The sequence below is a fragment of the Oreochromis niloticus genome, linkage group LG6, assembly GCF_001858045.2.
Source record: "Oreochromis niloticus isolate F11D_XX linkage group LG6, O_niloticus_UMD_NMBU, whole genome shotgun sequence".
Classification (NCBI taxonomy): domain Eukaryota; kingdom Metazoa; phylum Chordata; class Actinopteri; order Cichliformes; family Cichlidae; genus Oreochromis; species Oreochromis niloticus.
Window position 1 is genome coordinate 13,807,164 of NC_031971.2, and position 15,669 is coordinate 13,822,832.

Sequence of the window (15,669 nt, forward strand, 5' to 3'; positions counted from 1 at the left end):
ACCTCTTAAATTGACTGATCTAAAAACAGGTTTAACCGGGTTTAGAAGAGAAATGAAGAAAAAATAACTCGATAAATCTCGCTGTGTTGCTCACAGGTGAAATGTCCCGTCCTCCTTCTGCACAGCCAGGACACTGACTGATTTGTAAGTGCCCTGCACTACTTCTCCTGTTTGTCACTAAATTATTTCTTCATGTCTCACATTGGGCCTGTCATATTTGGAAGCAGAGAGACAGAAATAGAGTGACAGTTTCCCTGCAGGGATTAGAGATAAGAAGAACAGAAGCAAGTTATTAGTTTCTCTGGTGTCTCATTTCTTTCGTATATTTTGTCGAGCATTTGAATAAAATCTGTTTATGTTCAAATGCCCGAGAAAAATGACAATTGTTAAATATTCAAAAAACATAAAGGGAAGAAAAAGAGAAAAGGTGCATTTAGGCTTAGGTCATAAAGACTTTACTCAATCCTGTGTGAGAATGAGCCTGAAAGAGTGTGACTGTAGCACTTGTTCATTTTGTTAGATTGAGGGACAAAAGTTAAATAAACCGCAGGTAATCCAAAATAAATCTGTGTCAGCGCCACCTTTCAGCCAACCTCAGCCCTCCTGTGATAAAATAAAGAAAATGAATTTTATAATCACACTAACAAACAGCATTCATTGTTGTTTGGTGACATAAAGTGTTTTTGTATATGACAATCACTTGCTGAAGTTTTTAAAATAGTTATGTAACAGTAATATCAATATGGACTTGGCAGGTTGCTTATTTTGACCAAGATTGCAACATTTTAAGAGCAGAGAATCTGACACATGTCAGTATTTAGACAACAGGAAATTCAAGTTCTACTTTTTTCTGCATGATGGTAAAGTTTTAATGTCGACTTCCACAAAAAAAGTTGTTGCGGTCAGTAAAAGCAGAACACTGCTGTGGAAAGATGCCGTTAGGGAAATACAGCTTCATCCACAAAAACTTCTTATTAACCTTTATAATGGTTTGACTGAACTGCACTTAAACTCTGCTGCTGTTTTAGGTGTGGTACATGTTTTTCCAGATGTGCAAGATGCCAATTCCATATGCGTTGATGCATCCACAGAGTATCAGAGATGCAGAGTTTTGCACTGGGAATAATAAGAAGCTGGATAGTCTCTCATCTTCAGTGGAGAGGGCAGAGGATCCAAGTTTTTCAAAAAGAATTAAAAATTTTGTTTTGTCTGACGACAGAACAGTTTTCGTTTTGCCTCAGTTCATATTAATTAAAAATAAAAACAAAATAATGGTTTGTGGCATTTGCAAATCACTGCATTCTGCTTATATTTACATTTTACATGCTTTTCAGCTACTGAAGACAAACTGAAGGCAGAGACTCACAACCAGTTAGCAGCTGATGGTGGCTTGCACCAAAGGCGAAGCAGAGCAAATGCTGATGTCAACGGGTTCTACCCTTCCAGCAATTACTGACTGAAAACTTTCATACAAGTATTAAAAACAATCTTTATTATAAAAAAATAATCATATTTTTTCCAATTTCTTTTGAAAATTGGCCATTTGGATAAAAATGACTGTAATTCTTAATCAGTTAAAGTGATCAATTTTATTCAAGCCTTGAATTAAAGCTGAAACTCTACACTTGCCTTATTTGATTTTAAATCCATTGTAGTGGTGCACAGAGGCAAAATTACAACACAAAATGTGTCATTGCCCAAAAATCTTGTGCACCTGACTATATCATCACTTTTGAGTTTTTCACATATACATAAATTGTCTCAGTTACAGGTTGTGGTACTTATGATAACTGTGAAACATTCCAGTGAACTAAAACAAAAAGATCACTTTGCCTTTTTTAATCTTTATTGTATACAAAACAATTATGACCTGTAATAGACCACTCACTTATCTCTCATTAGTTTTTATGTAAGCCTCCACTAGAGTACATGCATTCATGGAGGGAAAAAAAACTTAAAAAGAAAGAAAAGAGCAATTCCTGACACCATTCAAACTAAGTTAGCACAATACTGAAAGATATATAAGTAATATGTAGCTCCAACCCAAATTATGTACAAAGAGCTAAGCTTTTTTTTTAGCACATTTATATAACAAGAGAAAGATTTTTAAAGGATTTCAGAAATACAAGGGCAAGTTTTAAGAGATTCCAAAATTATCTGTATACAGCCTTCTGTACTTTGTTTTTACTGTCAAATGAAAGGAATACTTGAGCTTTTAAACAGATTGACCAAATAACATTCAAAATAGGTCATGCTGTCTTTGATAATACTCTTAAAATATCATAATAAAATATAATAGTCTTAAAATATATTCGTAGCGTAAAGTCACTGATGTTGTAGCACTTAGAGAAGGTAAATATGTGTGTGTACAATCAAAATTTTAAGTATAAACCCTTTTATAGATTGTCTTTATTATCAGTTTCAGATGTTTTAATCGCTGTTCTCAGACTTTACCAGAACGCTGGAATCTGATCTTCATGGTGAGGCGACTGCAGGTACGTCCTAGAGTTCATCACTTTCCGCAGCCTGATTTTGACAAAGTTCTGTCAGAACTCGACTGCTGGGAGTCGAGCTTTTTGTCTCCACCCAGGTCACCTTCGTTTACCCCACAATTCTGAACTTATAACACAGACCTGCAATGAGCACACACAGCACCAGGATGCCTAAGCAGAGCAAAGAAATCGCTAAAGCTGTGTGGCACTCGAACACTGACAGCTTCACGTCTGATACTCTCTCCCCCCTCACTGCATCGGGAGAGTCACAGATGTAAGACTTTAAGTCATGTCTAACTACAGTTTTATGGTTCATCAAGTCATTTGTCACGAAACCTACGAAGTCACATGAACAGACGTAAGGGTTGCCAGCAGCTTCCAGAACCCTCAGGCTCTGGTAATCATGCAGGTTTTTACTGTTGAATTTGGCCAAGTTGTTGTCTTGAATGGAGAGAACTGCGAGGCTGAGGTATAAATGCCCATCAGGAAGATTTCCAAGCTTGTTGCCAGAGATGTACAGCTCTTTGAGAAGCGGCAATTCAATGTTAAAGACAGTCAGTTTATTTCTGGATAAATCGAGGATCTGTAGGCTCTGTGGTAGGCAGGATGTCACCTCAGGAAGAGAAGTTGACGAAAGGTTTAAGAACTTGAGACTTGCTGGCCAGGAACAAGTCAAAGGCATGCTGTCAAATGAGTTTCCACTCATGTCGAGGTTTTCCAGCTTTACTAGTTTAGTGAAAAGCTCGCTGTTGATTGAAGACAAAATATTTCTGCTGATGTTGAGTGTGCGGAGATTTAGAAGGACACCGATGCCATAACACATCATTTCCATAAGTGTAAAATCTGCGATTATGTTGTCACTGATGTCCAAAAACTCCAAATCTGAGAAATGAATAGTGGATTGGCAAGGAATGGCAAACAACTTGGAGTTTATCACAGATGCCTTTCTTACTACAGCCAGTATATTTTGCATGAAATGGAGTTCAGGAACACGGTAGAACACGTTAATATCAATGTTTTTGAAGACGATGACATCCAAGCCTTTCAGGTTTATGTCAACAAGAAAGACTTCCTCTTCATTTTTGAAGATTTGAGAATCTTCGATAGCAAAAAAAGTCAGATCAGAGCCCGAAAAAATATTCATAAGTTGTACACAAGCTGACACAGACATGTTCACATTTTTAAAACTAAGACCTGTAGCACCACGCTCGATGACCACACGAAGTGGGAACATTTGCAAACTTTTGTTGAACTGTGTGTCAGTGAATGTCACTGTTGTGTTTGGATGAACAACGTCTAACAATATAGCTTGTACTACTGCTAAATCTCTGTGAAATACTCCATTGAGACTAAGTGTTACATGGCTAATGGGTCCAATTTGTCTCAGACTTTCGTTTTCATACACTTGCAGATGATTTCCTTCAAAAACAAGTTCTTCAAGACCAAAAAGGCCAGAAAAATCCCTTTTACTGACAGACTGAAGGAAAGATCCTCCAAAATGGAGGGTCTTCAAGCTCCTCAGTGGCAGGAAAAGGTTTCCCTGACCAAGTGTTGAATATTTGTTTCCCAAAAGATTCAAGTAGTGGAGAGAAATCAGGTTCTGAAACCAACCAGAAGACAAAGTCTCCAACTGGTTTGAGGACAAGTCCAGTTTCTCCAAATCAATCAGCGGGTGAAATGCGTCTTCATGGATGGTTTTGATCCTGTTGTTATTCACGAACAAAGCCCTCAAAGCGGCATATGAAAGAAAGTCATCTTTCATTATCGTCTCCAGTGCGTTAAAAGAGAGATCGAGCTCAGTGATGAGTTTTGAAGCGGCTGCAGGGACTTCCCGAAAGTTTTGGCTCGAGCAGTCGCAGGATGTTTGTTCACAGTGGTGACACTGTTGACTGGTGAGCGACGAGCACTGAGATACTAACAGGACAAACACGAGAAACATCATGACTTATTCTCCTGAGTGCCTGCGAAACACAAACAAACACAAAATTTAACTCACAGCTTTTCTTTCAGGTGCTGGTGTGACACAATCTAATGATAAAAACAGCCATGCTAACAGCTTTTGGAGCACAGCTGGAGGCTTCGTGCTAATGTTATAAAGTCACGTGGTCGGGAAATTACAGTTTGACTGTTTGAATGATCATCAAATGAACTCTAATGCTAATGCGTGGACTAATTTTAGCAGACATCCTAAACAAGCACAGAACATATATACACACACATATATATATACTTATATATGTTCGCTGTCTTACTCACAGATGAAATGTCTCGTCCTCCTCCTGCACAGTCAGGACACTGACTGATGTGAAAGTGTCCTTTACCACTTCTCTTATTTGTGGCTCGATTATTTCCTTATCTCATACATTCATCCTGTCACATTAGGAAGTGGAGATCCAGAAATAAAGCAACAGACATCTGAGTACAGTGAACTTATTACCATGTTTAAGAAACCAGGTTCAGATGATTTAAGCTTTGTGCCATTTTGCATTATCCAGCTGGAAGCAGCCATTGAAAATGGCTGTGATTAAGCCATGCTACATGTACTAAGGGGCCCAAAGTGCGGCAAGAATTTTTTTGCATTTCATTTCAGACTTTTTGTTTTTAATTCAGTTTAGCTTTAGTTGCCAGAGTGGGGTTTCTCGTTTCAGCTTCGTCTTTATTGTTTGAAAATGTTTCGTTTTTAATAATTTTAATGTTATTTGTAGTTAGTTTGTTTGGAGGGGGTATTTGAGAGGTAAGATTTGGGAAATCAGTGCAGACATTTGAAACACAGAAGTTTTCGAAATTTGATGACTCACAGTCTTAGAGATTCAGAGTCTCAATAAACACCTTCATCACTGCATCATCAGGTGAGTTAGGCTACGTCCACACTAGCCGGATAGATTTGAAAACACTCCACGTCCACACTAGCGTTTTCAGTCGTTTTCACAGAGTTGAGCGTCCACATTGAAACGTCCCAAAGCGATTACGTTCCAGTCCTGCGCATGCGCAAAAGCGAGTGAGAATTAAATAATTTGAAGGAAAGCTATCTGGAGCATGTACAAACTGATATTAATCTTTTTTAGGGCTGTCAAAATTGAGAGCAATCAAAACAACTGCTGTATAATGCCCTCCGCTATCTTTGTTTAATTGGTCACATGACTACATCACATGACTAAACTGCGTCATCGTTTTAGAAAGTCTGCGTTTTAGAGTGTCCACACTGCGATTGGACAGCTCCGTTTTGAAATGTATGCGTTTTCAAAACGCCGTCTCAGTGTGGACGGGGGGCCAAAACGGAGAGAAAAAGATGCGTTTTCAAACGAAAATGCATTAGTGTGGACGTAGCCTTTGCTTTCCAAGTTCACAAAAGTTTTTCACCTAGTCTATTTTTTTTTGATTATTTATAACACCCCTGCCTCTAACCCCTGAATCAGGGGTCAAGACATTTTCATCCAGTGAACTGAACTGACTGAGTAGTTTCTGTTTTTTGGACCATTCTCTGTAAACCCTAGAGATTTTTTCCCCCAGTCTGATGCACACTGGGAACTTGAGTACGTCTTGTCCATGTCTGTATGTGTAAATGCATTTAGTTGTTGCCATATGATTGGCTGCATTGAGCTAACATGTATGTATGTGAACAGAAAAGCAATGTGTATCATTACGGTGATAATATAAATGTTATATTAATTATATTTTAGGTTGCCTTTGTCAGCTTGTGCATGCCGCATTATAACCAGCGTATGAATTTATGTGTGTGATGGTCAGTGTTGAGTTTAGAGTATCATACATTTCCACCTAGGTCTAAATGGAAGATTGGATACAGATTGGGCTGTTTTTCATAAATAACACCTGATAAAGTTAAATAAAGCACAGGTAATCCACCTGAAATGGGGTAAATCTGTGTCAGCGCCACCTTTTAACCAACCTCAGACAGGTTTCCAGCCTCCTGTGATAAAATAAAGAAAATGAATTTTATAATCACACTAACAAACAGCATTGTTGTTTGGTGAAAGGTGATATTGGCTATGATAAAAGAATTAAATAAAATGTAATTTAAGTATCACCAAATATAAATGGGGACATACAATGTTTGTGTATTTGGCAATGACTTACTGAAGTTTTAAAATAGTTATGAGAGAGTTAGAGAACGGGAAACCCTGTTCCTTTTTTTCCTGCATGATGGGAAAGGTTTATGTGGACTTCCACAAAAAAGTTGTTGTGCTCAGTAAGATTACAGCAGCAAAGATGCCGTTCTCCGGGCTCGCCCATGTTACTCTAACTGCATTACGTGTTTGTGCGTGTTCATGTTTGGTGTTAGGTTGTATATTTTGTTTAGTTTTGTTAATATTTCCAGTGTAGGGGATTAAACATCTCCCTAACATTGGTATAAATTATATTTAGAAATTTTACAATGCACCATCAGAGTTTTAATAAATAAAACTCTAACATAGAAATGTTTAAGTGCTTAAATTTACATTTTACACCTTCTCAACTTTTTCAGATTTAAGGTATATACACACACACAGGGACACAACCTTAGATCCTCCTGATATCCATGTAGTCTGAGGGATCGCAGATGTCTGCATACACCTAGCAGTTGGATCATATAGAGGTCGAATCATAAATGGGTCAAACACATTTTTGATTTGATTTTTCCTGGGTGTTTATGAAAAGGAAAGACAAATTGCTAGTTTATGTTCTGAGCCACTTGGATATTTTATATCTATCTATCGATCGATCGGCGTGTGCACGTATATATTTAGTGAGTGTGGTGTATGTGCATGTACATGTCTATACTATGTAAGTAATTTATATAATAGAAATTTACTACTTGCATATTTCCACAACACATACTGTGTATTCGTGTACATAGAACCTCAGCTACCATTGTATATAGTGTATTATCCGATTTATTTTGTATTTCTTGACTTTATATTCTGGTACACTCTTTCTGCTATGTGTACCTGAGCTGGGGTAACACACAAATTTCCCTGCCGTGGGATCAATAAAGTCTTATCTTATTCACTGTGTGACAATTTACCTCAAACATACAATGTGGTCTTTTTGCATTCACAAGATTTTCACAAAAACCTGACCTTTGACCTTGAGGATCAAAATCACCAATACACAAACCAATCCCAGATATTTGGTAGAAGAATCTGTGGTATCATTTGAAAATCCTACACCACCTCATTTGAGTTCAAAGTTTGGTGCCTGTGCTGACCAACATCCAGTGACCAGGTGGGTTGATGGCAGTTCCCCCCCCCCACACCCACAAATCTGGCCAAGCTAACGTGGAGCTGCCTGCTATGGTGACTTGCTGTGAAAAAGGAAGCAGCCAAAAGTAGGTTTTAGTTAAAATATTTTGTGCGTTTAGAAATCAAAACGGCTCAGCTGAGTAAAACTCATTATTTGTAGCCAGGGGCACAAAAGTGATTCAAATGACTGAAAGTCAGGAAAGTAAAAAAAATAAAAAAAGGAAAATTAAGTAAATAAGTCAATTAAGAAACAAGACGCATGAAGTTCAAGTACAAAACTTTTTTTTTTTAATTTTCTATGATCAAAACTGCAAAACAGCTAGAAAAATATACAACAAATGCTTAACCTTTCACAACATATAACATCTGAAAATGGGAACATAAAAGAAAAACAATATTCACATTTTCCCCATGAATGATAAAAGAACATTCTTTTTTTTAATTTCCTTTTCTTGACTTATAAGTTTCCAATTATAGTTAAGCTCTGCTGTATTTACTTGTTTTAAACATCTCCACAGTAGCCGGAGTCGTTGGAGAGCTGTGAGTTGGAGCTGCGGTTGGATGAAGAGTTCCATATGTCCAAGTTCATGTGCGGTCCGAAAGGGTTGAAGCTGGAGTACTGCAGCGGTCCGCAGGCCCCCACTGGCTCCCGATTAAAGGGGGAGTGAGGCGGGGTGATGGGGACACCGGGACCGATCGCTCGGGTTGGAAGTGGCTCGGGTAGGGCTCGCTCTGGGGCGTCCAGATGGATCCAAACAGGCTGGACATGGGGGAGAGACTGCGGGTACCCGAGAAGTATGGCTGTGGGGGCGGAAGAGAGGAAAAACGTTGTCAGGAGGGGTCGACAGTTTCCAACCTCACCTTTCACTGCACTCTGATACCATCTGTTCCCCACAGTGACGACCTGGCTGGATTCGTCTCTCCTTTTTAGCAAAAACAAAATGACCTTTCCAGTTCAGCAAAGACGGCAACACTTCGCCTCATCTTTATGAGTTATATGTGATAATCCTCTTCTCTTCTACACTGTCTTACAAATATACCTCAAAGAATTTGAGTAAGTTTCTAAGATCTAGCTGAAGTGTTACTGAACCAAAGTGAGTCAGTCAGCAGATGTTTACGCAATGACACTTCAGTATATATCAATAAAGACTTGGTTTAACGACCATTAGAATCGTATCTGAATTTTTCCAAGGGTAGCTGCATAGGCAGAGGCCACCCAGTTATTTTGATTTATAAGCAGCCTGAAATATGAGTCACCACTCAGTTCAGGAAAGCGCTTTGAGGGTTACTTCTAATAGTATTTCAAGGGGTAAAGAGTTAATGTTTCATTTTCTTTTTGTAGCCAACCTGACAAATAAATGACCGTGCAGGATGCTGGATTAAAAGAAACAACAACAAAAGACCAAAAGACTTCGTGTTAATCGTGTTGCTAATTTCTGCCACACAGACTGGTGGAAATAAACCAGCTGCTGTAGCAGCATGCCTCTTTTTCTTCTTTTAACTTTCTGGTGCCCTATCCGGGGTATTTGACTCCACACATCTATATGACAGAGCAATACCCCCGTCCTCTTTTTACCCTCAGTTGAGACGTACGTGACTCAGTCTCCTGTACTCTCCCGTCTCCAAGATGAACTTCCCTTTCTCTTATCCAGCCTGTTAGCTTGCATGTGAGCCTGTCTGTTTAGACTGGTTTATGGGAAACATGTTCCTCTGTAGAACGCAACTATGACTAAACCTAAAATGACTGAACCTGAAGAAAGATGTGAACTGGGTTCTAATTTGAAAGGAGCTAAATTTGTCGTCTGTCACTGTGTGTTCTTTTATGTCAGGAATAAATCAAAGCATCACCCCCTCCGTGTTACGGAGAGACTACAAACAGAAGAGAAGCTGATTCTATCCTAAATACAGTAACATACTCTTAAACCCAGATTCCCTGCTTCCTTATTTCCACACAGAGCTCATCATGTTCTGACTTCTGATCATTTTCAGAAAGTAGAGGTCAGAGGTGTAGTTACACTGATCCATTGACACACATCCAGCTTACATCTAGAGCAGGGACATCAAACTCGTTTTACACTGTGGGCCACATACAGCCAGACCAGTGTGTAAAATTACAGCTCTGGTAGCTCATAGCCCAGACTGTCCTGTAATTATAACATAACTGTTTCATTAATTCATCTAAAATGTCTCTCCCCCCCTCTCTAACAAAACAAAACAACAACAACAACAACAACAACAAACTAAACAAAAAAACAAAATAGTAGAAAAAAAAGTAGTAGAAAGTGGAAAATCAGGATTGTTTACTTATTAGATATTTATTCCTTTGGTGTAGTGTGAATGTCAAGGGGGGAAGATGGGTCTTTATCAATAGGAAAAGCTGTAAAACTTCAGAAAATACAGCTCAAAGCTCAAAATCTGTGCACATTTCTAAAGCTATCCAGTGGGCCGGCTTGAAGTCTTTGCTGGGTCGATTCTAATCCCCACGGCTTATGTTTGACACCACTGATCTAAAGTTCGAAGTTTAAACTGGAACGGCAACTGGGTTTTATCACCCATCGCACATTTATTTAAAGAGTAATCTTGATGGATGAATCAGCATCTTAACCATCTCTAGCTTATCAGAGATAAAACGGTTTGTTTGTTTATACCTATAGCACAACGATGTCTCTGCAGTACTGTAAGGCAAACTACACCACCCAGTTGTGCTACAAAACTTTACTGTGTTGCTTTATGTATCCAATTTACAGAAGTGCAACTGTGTATTTGCTTTAGGGGACTGAAACCCTCTATGTGTCATCTTTACATGGTTTATTTATAAGCCTCGCGGCTGGTTTAGTTGATGCAGTTCAGTTATTGCTGTAGTTGCAGTGGCTGGTTTGGTTGCACAAGCTGCCATACCATCTTTTACTGTTTATTCTGTTAATATAACACTTTAAGCCACTCCCACCCCTTATAAACATGTAATCAGAATAATGTAAATATAAAGATATGATAGCGAGTAAACAAAAAGTCACTTTACAAGGTGCAGAAAAAATGATAAATATTCTCTCTTTAAAAAACAAAACAAAACAAAAAAACCCAACAACTTCCACTCTGTTCCCCTTGACTGACTGCAGCTGAAGTCATTGATTTCAGGTAATTTTACTGTCATTTGTTTGCACCACCACGATGAATCATGAAGTAGTGTTTTGACTCTGGTTAGTGAAACTCAGGAAATGTATTTAGAGAACCTGTGTGCTATAAAAATATCAACATTTTTCCCCAGTGTATAGAAAATATATCACAAAAGGAATCATTAAGAAAGACTGCTGTCATATATAACATACTGGACATAAAATAATATCTCCAAGTACAATTAGTGTGAGTAATTATAACAGCCACTGGAAATGGTACAAAAATACAATTACCAATAACAACTACCATTCTTTGAAGCAAAAGATGTAAAACCATGAAGTCATAGTAACATCTGTACTTTGAAACAGAATATCTGCAAATGAACCGATTACTGACTTCTCAGACTATCACAGGCATGATGGAAAATAAAAAGTCCTACAGTGCTACTGTTCATTTAAAAACAAAGCTTTGCGGTGTAATGCATGCATTTTTCCTTTGCCGCCCTCGCCCAGATGCTTTCTCCCTAAATTGGCACCGAGTCATGAAAACTTTAAGAACCCCGCGTTAACCATCTGACTTGAGTATTATGAGGCGTCACCTTGCTGCCCACACAGGCTGCTGTGTCCCAGGTTGAGGGCGATTCCTGAGGCTGCTCGTCACTCCAGATGGTCTGATTGCTGTGCATGTTCTGGCCCTCATGACTGTGAAAACCACTTGTAAAAGTTCCATTACCTGCAAAATGATAACAAACAACAACTCAGATTTGAACCAGCAGTGACGTTTAGCCTTTGCATTATTTGTTGGTTGCAGTGTTATATAGCTGATCTTCTACAAAGCAATGGGAACACATAACTGGTTCAAAGTGCTTATCATGAGCTCATACCTATGTAGCCGTTTTCCGGAGGGTAGTTATAGGAACTGTTACAGTGGCTGCTGGCACTATTCCAACGTAACCTGCAGGAGAGGAGGAAATATTTAACAGAGTCAAAGAAGCCGAAACACTAATCTACAGAAAAGCAAATATGCAGTGCGGCAGCAGAGGAAAGATATTCAAGCATGTGCTTACTCAGTTAGGGATGCTGTTTACAGAGAAGGTCTGAGGAACACCAAACTTTTGAGATGAATATGCAGATTATCCACAGGTGAAAAGCCGCTTTATATTCACATTTATAAAGTTTTCTCCACTTCTACTAATGATTTTTAATCACTTCATGAATCTAAGAGTCTGTTATGGACACTAGATTTGTTTTAGACTCCACTAACCCCAGCCCTCTCTTTGGTGCCATCATAAAGACCCACGCAGACAGTTCATTTACTGGAACTGAGTGAAGCGCCACTAACCAAGTGTTTCCATAACGTCTTCAAATACTCACCCGCGGTATGACGCGGTGGTTGGTGGTATATAGCGCATTGCTTCGGTGGCGTTGTATCTAAACTCACTGGTGAGGGGGATGGGTGGAGCTGACCATGTATCTTCAGGCAGATACTGACCTGTCACATCTGTGAGGAGAGGACATGATAACGATTACGAAAACGGACGTGACGCACAACCGTTGTTGAAGACAAGTTTACTGCACATTTTGCCTTTTCAAAAAGTGTGCCTTTGCTATAAATGATTAAGCCTTTACCCGTGTTCTGGTCCATTCCTGCAGCAACAGCAGCAGCAAAGCTTGAGGTGAAGCTGGGCCTGGTGGACTCTTGGCTTTGGCATTGGTCTTTATGGTACAGGCTGTTCATGCTGAACAGAGGAAAGGCAAAAGTTACGACTTACACTGCATCTGAATAAACCACAAGATAACCTAAATCCAGTAAAGAAAGTACAGCAAAAAAAAACCCAAAAACACATGAATGACCACCTCTGACAAAGTCATTGGAATACAAATTACAGACTGATACATTTGTATTTGTTTAAGTTGGAAAAAAAAGACTAAAAAAAGAAAGAAATTTTATACTTATAATAATCAGAACCAGTTCTTGTGGTACCTTTTAGTCTTATAGTTGGCATTAATGGGCTGGTAGCTGTCAACCTCTTTTGGGTACACACTGTACTGCATGGAGTCCCCTGGAAAAACAAACAAACTGACTAATGTTAAAAAGTGTCAAACTACAGTTCTCATCTATTATAAGAAGACTTTTACTGACTAGTTTCCTACATTACACACATTCACTCAAAGGCTGAGAAAGTGTGAGGCTGGCTGCAGAGACAGCACCACTATAAACCCAAACAAAGCAGCACTGCAACACAACAATTTGAGTTGGGTTTCTTTTCAAGAGAAGGTAAGCGCCCCATACTTTTTCTAGATGAGGTAGTGGAGCGGTGTGTCCGGGCACTGGCGTCCTTGTCTCCCTCCATGCTGCTGGTGCTGCTACAGCTGCCCCAGCTCCCTCTGCTGGCCCTCACGCTGCCCGATGAGCTGCCTGAGTCGGAGCCTGATTCGCACACGCTGCCCACGCGCCACTCTGGAGTACACTTCTTCCGAGTGCGAGCAGAACACACACCTGGCAGGAACAAAGACCAGCGAAATGAGAATCGACTTTCCTCACCAAAGTAGCTTCATTTAAAGGAAGCTCGGTAACGGCCGAGTTAGTTATTTGTGCCCACCGTTCTGTTTGAGTGGGCTCTCAGCAGTCTGCACAGGCTTCAGTGCTTCTGTCTTGAAGCTGTTGGTGGAGCGGTTCCTGCTGCGGGTTCCACTGACAAAGTCCACAGTTTTCCAATCAGGTTCCTTCTCCCTCTCTGGTGTTACTTGCATGTTGTGCTCGGGAGCGCTACAACAGTAATTAGGAGACAAATCAACAACAAAAAACCCCCAAAACAACACATGGTTTTATATTATTGGGTTAACTGAGAGCCTCTGCTTGTTTTTACATTAAACTTCAAAGATTTTTCTTAAGGTATCTTTCATCATGAGCTTTAAAAACATAAAGTGTTGCTTTGGTTAAGTGCGTGTGTATTACCTGGAGACATTTTCAGTCTTCCTGCGGCTCCTCTTTCCCTTATTATTCCCTGCTGCAGTGCCAGACTCTGTGCTCTGTGCTTTCTTTTTCTGTCCTTTGCAGTCGTCTCTCAGCTAGACGGGGTAAACAAACAGGGATGACAGTTGTTTTTTTCTATAGAAATCTCTTTGATGATAAAAGTCAAAGGAGAAATGAATTTGTTATTGTAATTAAACAGAAATGCAGCAGTCTAACAAAAACTCCTTTACCTCTACCTCAGAACTGTCCCTTTTCTCAGATTCCATCTTCTCTGCATAGTGCTCAGTGCAGCTCTTTTCTATGGGACTGCACACTAACAGGCCCGGTCTGGGTCCTGGACCCAGTGTGACATTATCTGGGAAACCAGCAGGTATTTCCATGGGAAACATAACCGCTGCTGGCATTGTATCTTCCACGACTTCTTTAAAGTCTGGGGCTGTCATCTTCTCCATCTCATTGATGAAAGCTGGTTCATTGTTGTTGTTGCAGACGTCAGTGTCGGGAGTGAGGGGAGGATCTGGTCTCAGGTCTTCCAGCTCTTCATCCACTGTCACAGCACCAGCTGATGCTGTGGATGAGCTGGGTTTATATTTGGAGTAATAGAGTGAAACCTTGCATTTCTTCTGTTGTTGGGTGGGTGTGGTTGAGGAGCCTTTCTTTGAGGACTGAGGTCGAGGGGCGGGGCTGTTGGCTAAGGCTGGAGACCCGCGGCCTTTACCTTTGTCGGATGTGTGGCAGGTGTCCACATAGGTCTTACAACTGCCTTTTGTTTTACTGCACAGACAGACATTTGACTATTTAGAGTGTTTTAACACCAAAAAGTTTTCCTGCCACGTTTACGATTGGTGTACATAAATAAATGAGGAAGAAAAATCTACATACTGTACTCCATTGGGTGTGATATTATTGACTGAGCCATTTTCCCGGGACAGGACAGAGTTGTGGTTGCTCCTGCTGCTCGGTGCAGAGAACTCATTCAAGATAAACTGTGCTTGATAAAAGGCCATCAGGCACACACCAAACAAGGAGAAACTGCAACAAAAACAGAGATCCGGAAAAATTTACAAGTCAATCAAAAACTTAACCCCAATCAATAAACATTCCCCGATGCATCCGCTTCTCCTCAAAAATTACTGTTACTAACCACGTGAAGATGAGCGTGACCACCCAGAAAGTTTCCTCCCAGCTGGGGCCGGGTACCACCTGGGCACAGAGGGGCAACATGTGATGGGGAAGCGTCACGTTGAGGGTAAAAGGGAAAGAAGTGCCACGTGATGTCACAAGGGTGAGGTCCCGAATGACCCAGGATGAGGTGAAGTCTGGGGTAAACCTGAAGATGTGGACAGGTATAGGCAGAGAGAGAAACAAACGGCAAAATGATTAAAAAGGAGCCAAAATGATGAGAATTTTAAAAAAAGTAGAGGAAGCTATATTCAGGACATATTGTGCAAGAATATAAAAAAAGGAAGAGAAACAGCAAAAAATAAATACATAACAAGAAAAGTAGGATATTGGGCAACTAATATATTGCGCAACCAGAAAAGTAAACCCCATTATGGTTTAAAATGAAACCCAAAAAGTTAAATGAGGGGACGTCATGAAGGAAAGGAGTCTGAAATTCCACTCACGCTATGGTGAGCTCAGAGGAGCTGTTGTGATCGAGGCTGAAGGAATGACACTGCAGCACCTCGAAGCCAAATCCCTGACACTTGTAACCATTTATATTCATTGACATGACTGTCAGGGGAAGCTCGCCGGCATTCTCCACCTTGAAGCTCTTTCTGATGGCAAAAAGGGGCTTATTGCTGCGCAGACCTGTAAGCGTCAGAAATAATGCCCATTAGCCT

The 15,669-nt window shown here is 40.0% G+C and overlaps 2 protein-coding genes across 5 annotated transcripts in view; both read right to left on the reverse strand.

Annotated features, from left to right (window-relative positions):
- Positions 1 to 1,574: 1,574 nt before the first annotated feature.
- LOC109202487 (toll-like receptor 2) lies at positions 1,575 to 5,449 on the reverse strand. Its single transcript, XM_019360108.2, has 2 exons — positions 4,749 to 5,449; positions 1,575 to 4,453 (listed from the first exon to the last, which is right to left on the reverse strand). Exon 2 carries the CDS (start codon positions 4,432 to 4,434, stop codon positions 2,602 to 2,604), a length of 1,833 nt encoding a protein of 610 aa, XP_019215653.1. The 5' UTR covers positions 4,435 to 4,453; positions 4,749 to 5,449; the 3' UTR covers positions 1,575 to 2,601.
- Positions 5,450 to 7,997: 2,548 nt separating this feature from the next.
- The window catches only part of tmem131l (transmembrane 131 like), a 30,139-nt gene continuing 22,467 nt past the window's right edge, over positions 7,998 to 15,669 (reverse strand). For 3 of the 4 annotated variants that reach the window (XM_013274085.3, XM_005469780.4, XM_013274083.3), the window contains 13 exons: positions 15,451 to 15,637; positions 14,967 to 15,152; positions 14,705 to 14,854; positions 14,053 to 14,596; positions 13,805 to 13,917; positions 13,449 to 13,615; positions 13,139 to 13,345; positions 12,830 to 12,908; positions 12,475 to 12,584; positions 12,220 to 12,346; positions 11,730 to 11,800; positions 11,445 to 11,578; positions 7,998 to 8,533 (listed from right to left, as the gene is read on the reverse strand). In XM_013274085.3, the coding sequence (XP_013129539.2) occupies positions 8,318 to 8,533; positions 11,445 to 11,578; positions 11,730 to 11,800; positions 12,220 to 12,346; positions 12,475 to 12,584; positions 12,830 to 12,908; positions 13,139 to 13,345; positions 13,449 to 13,615; positions 13,805 to 13,917; positions 14,053 to 14,596; positions 14,705 to 14,854; positions 14,967 to 15,152; positions 15,451 to 15,637 (2,291 nt within the window). In that variant the 3' untranslated portion in view covers positions 7,998 to 8,317. The remainder of the gene's footprint in view (positions 8,534 to 11,444; positions 11,579 to 11,729; positions 11,801 to 12,219; positions 12,347 to 12,474; positions 12,585 to 12,829; positions 12,909 to 13,138; positions 13,346 to 13,448; positions 13,616 to 13,804; positions 13,918 to 14,052; positions 14,597 to 14,704; positions 14,855 to 14,966; positions 15,153 to 15,450; positions 15,638 to 15,669) is intronic. The other variant, XM_013274084.3, reaches the window with a different exon arrangement.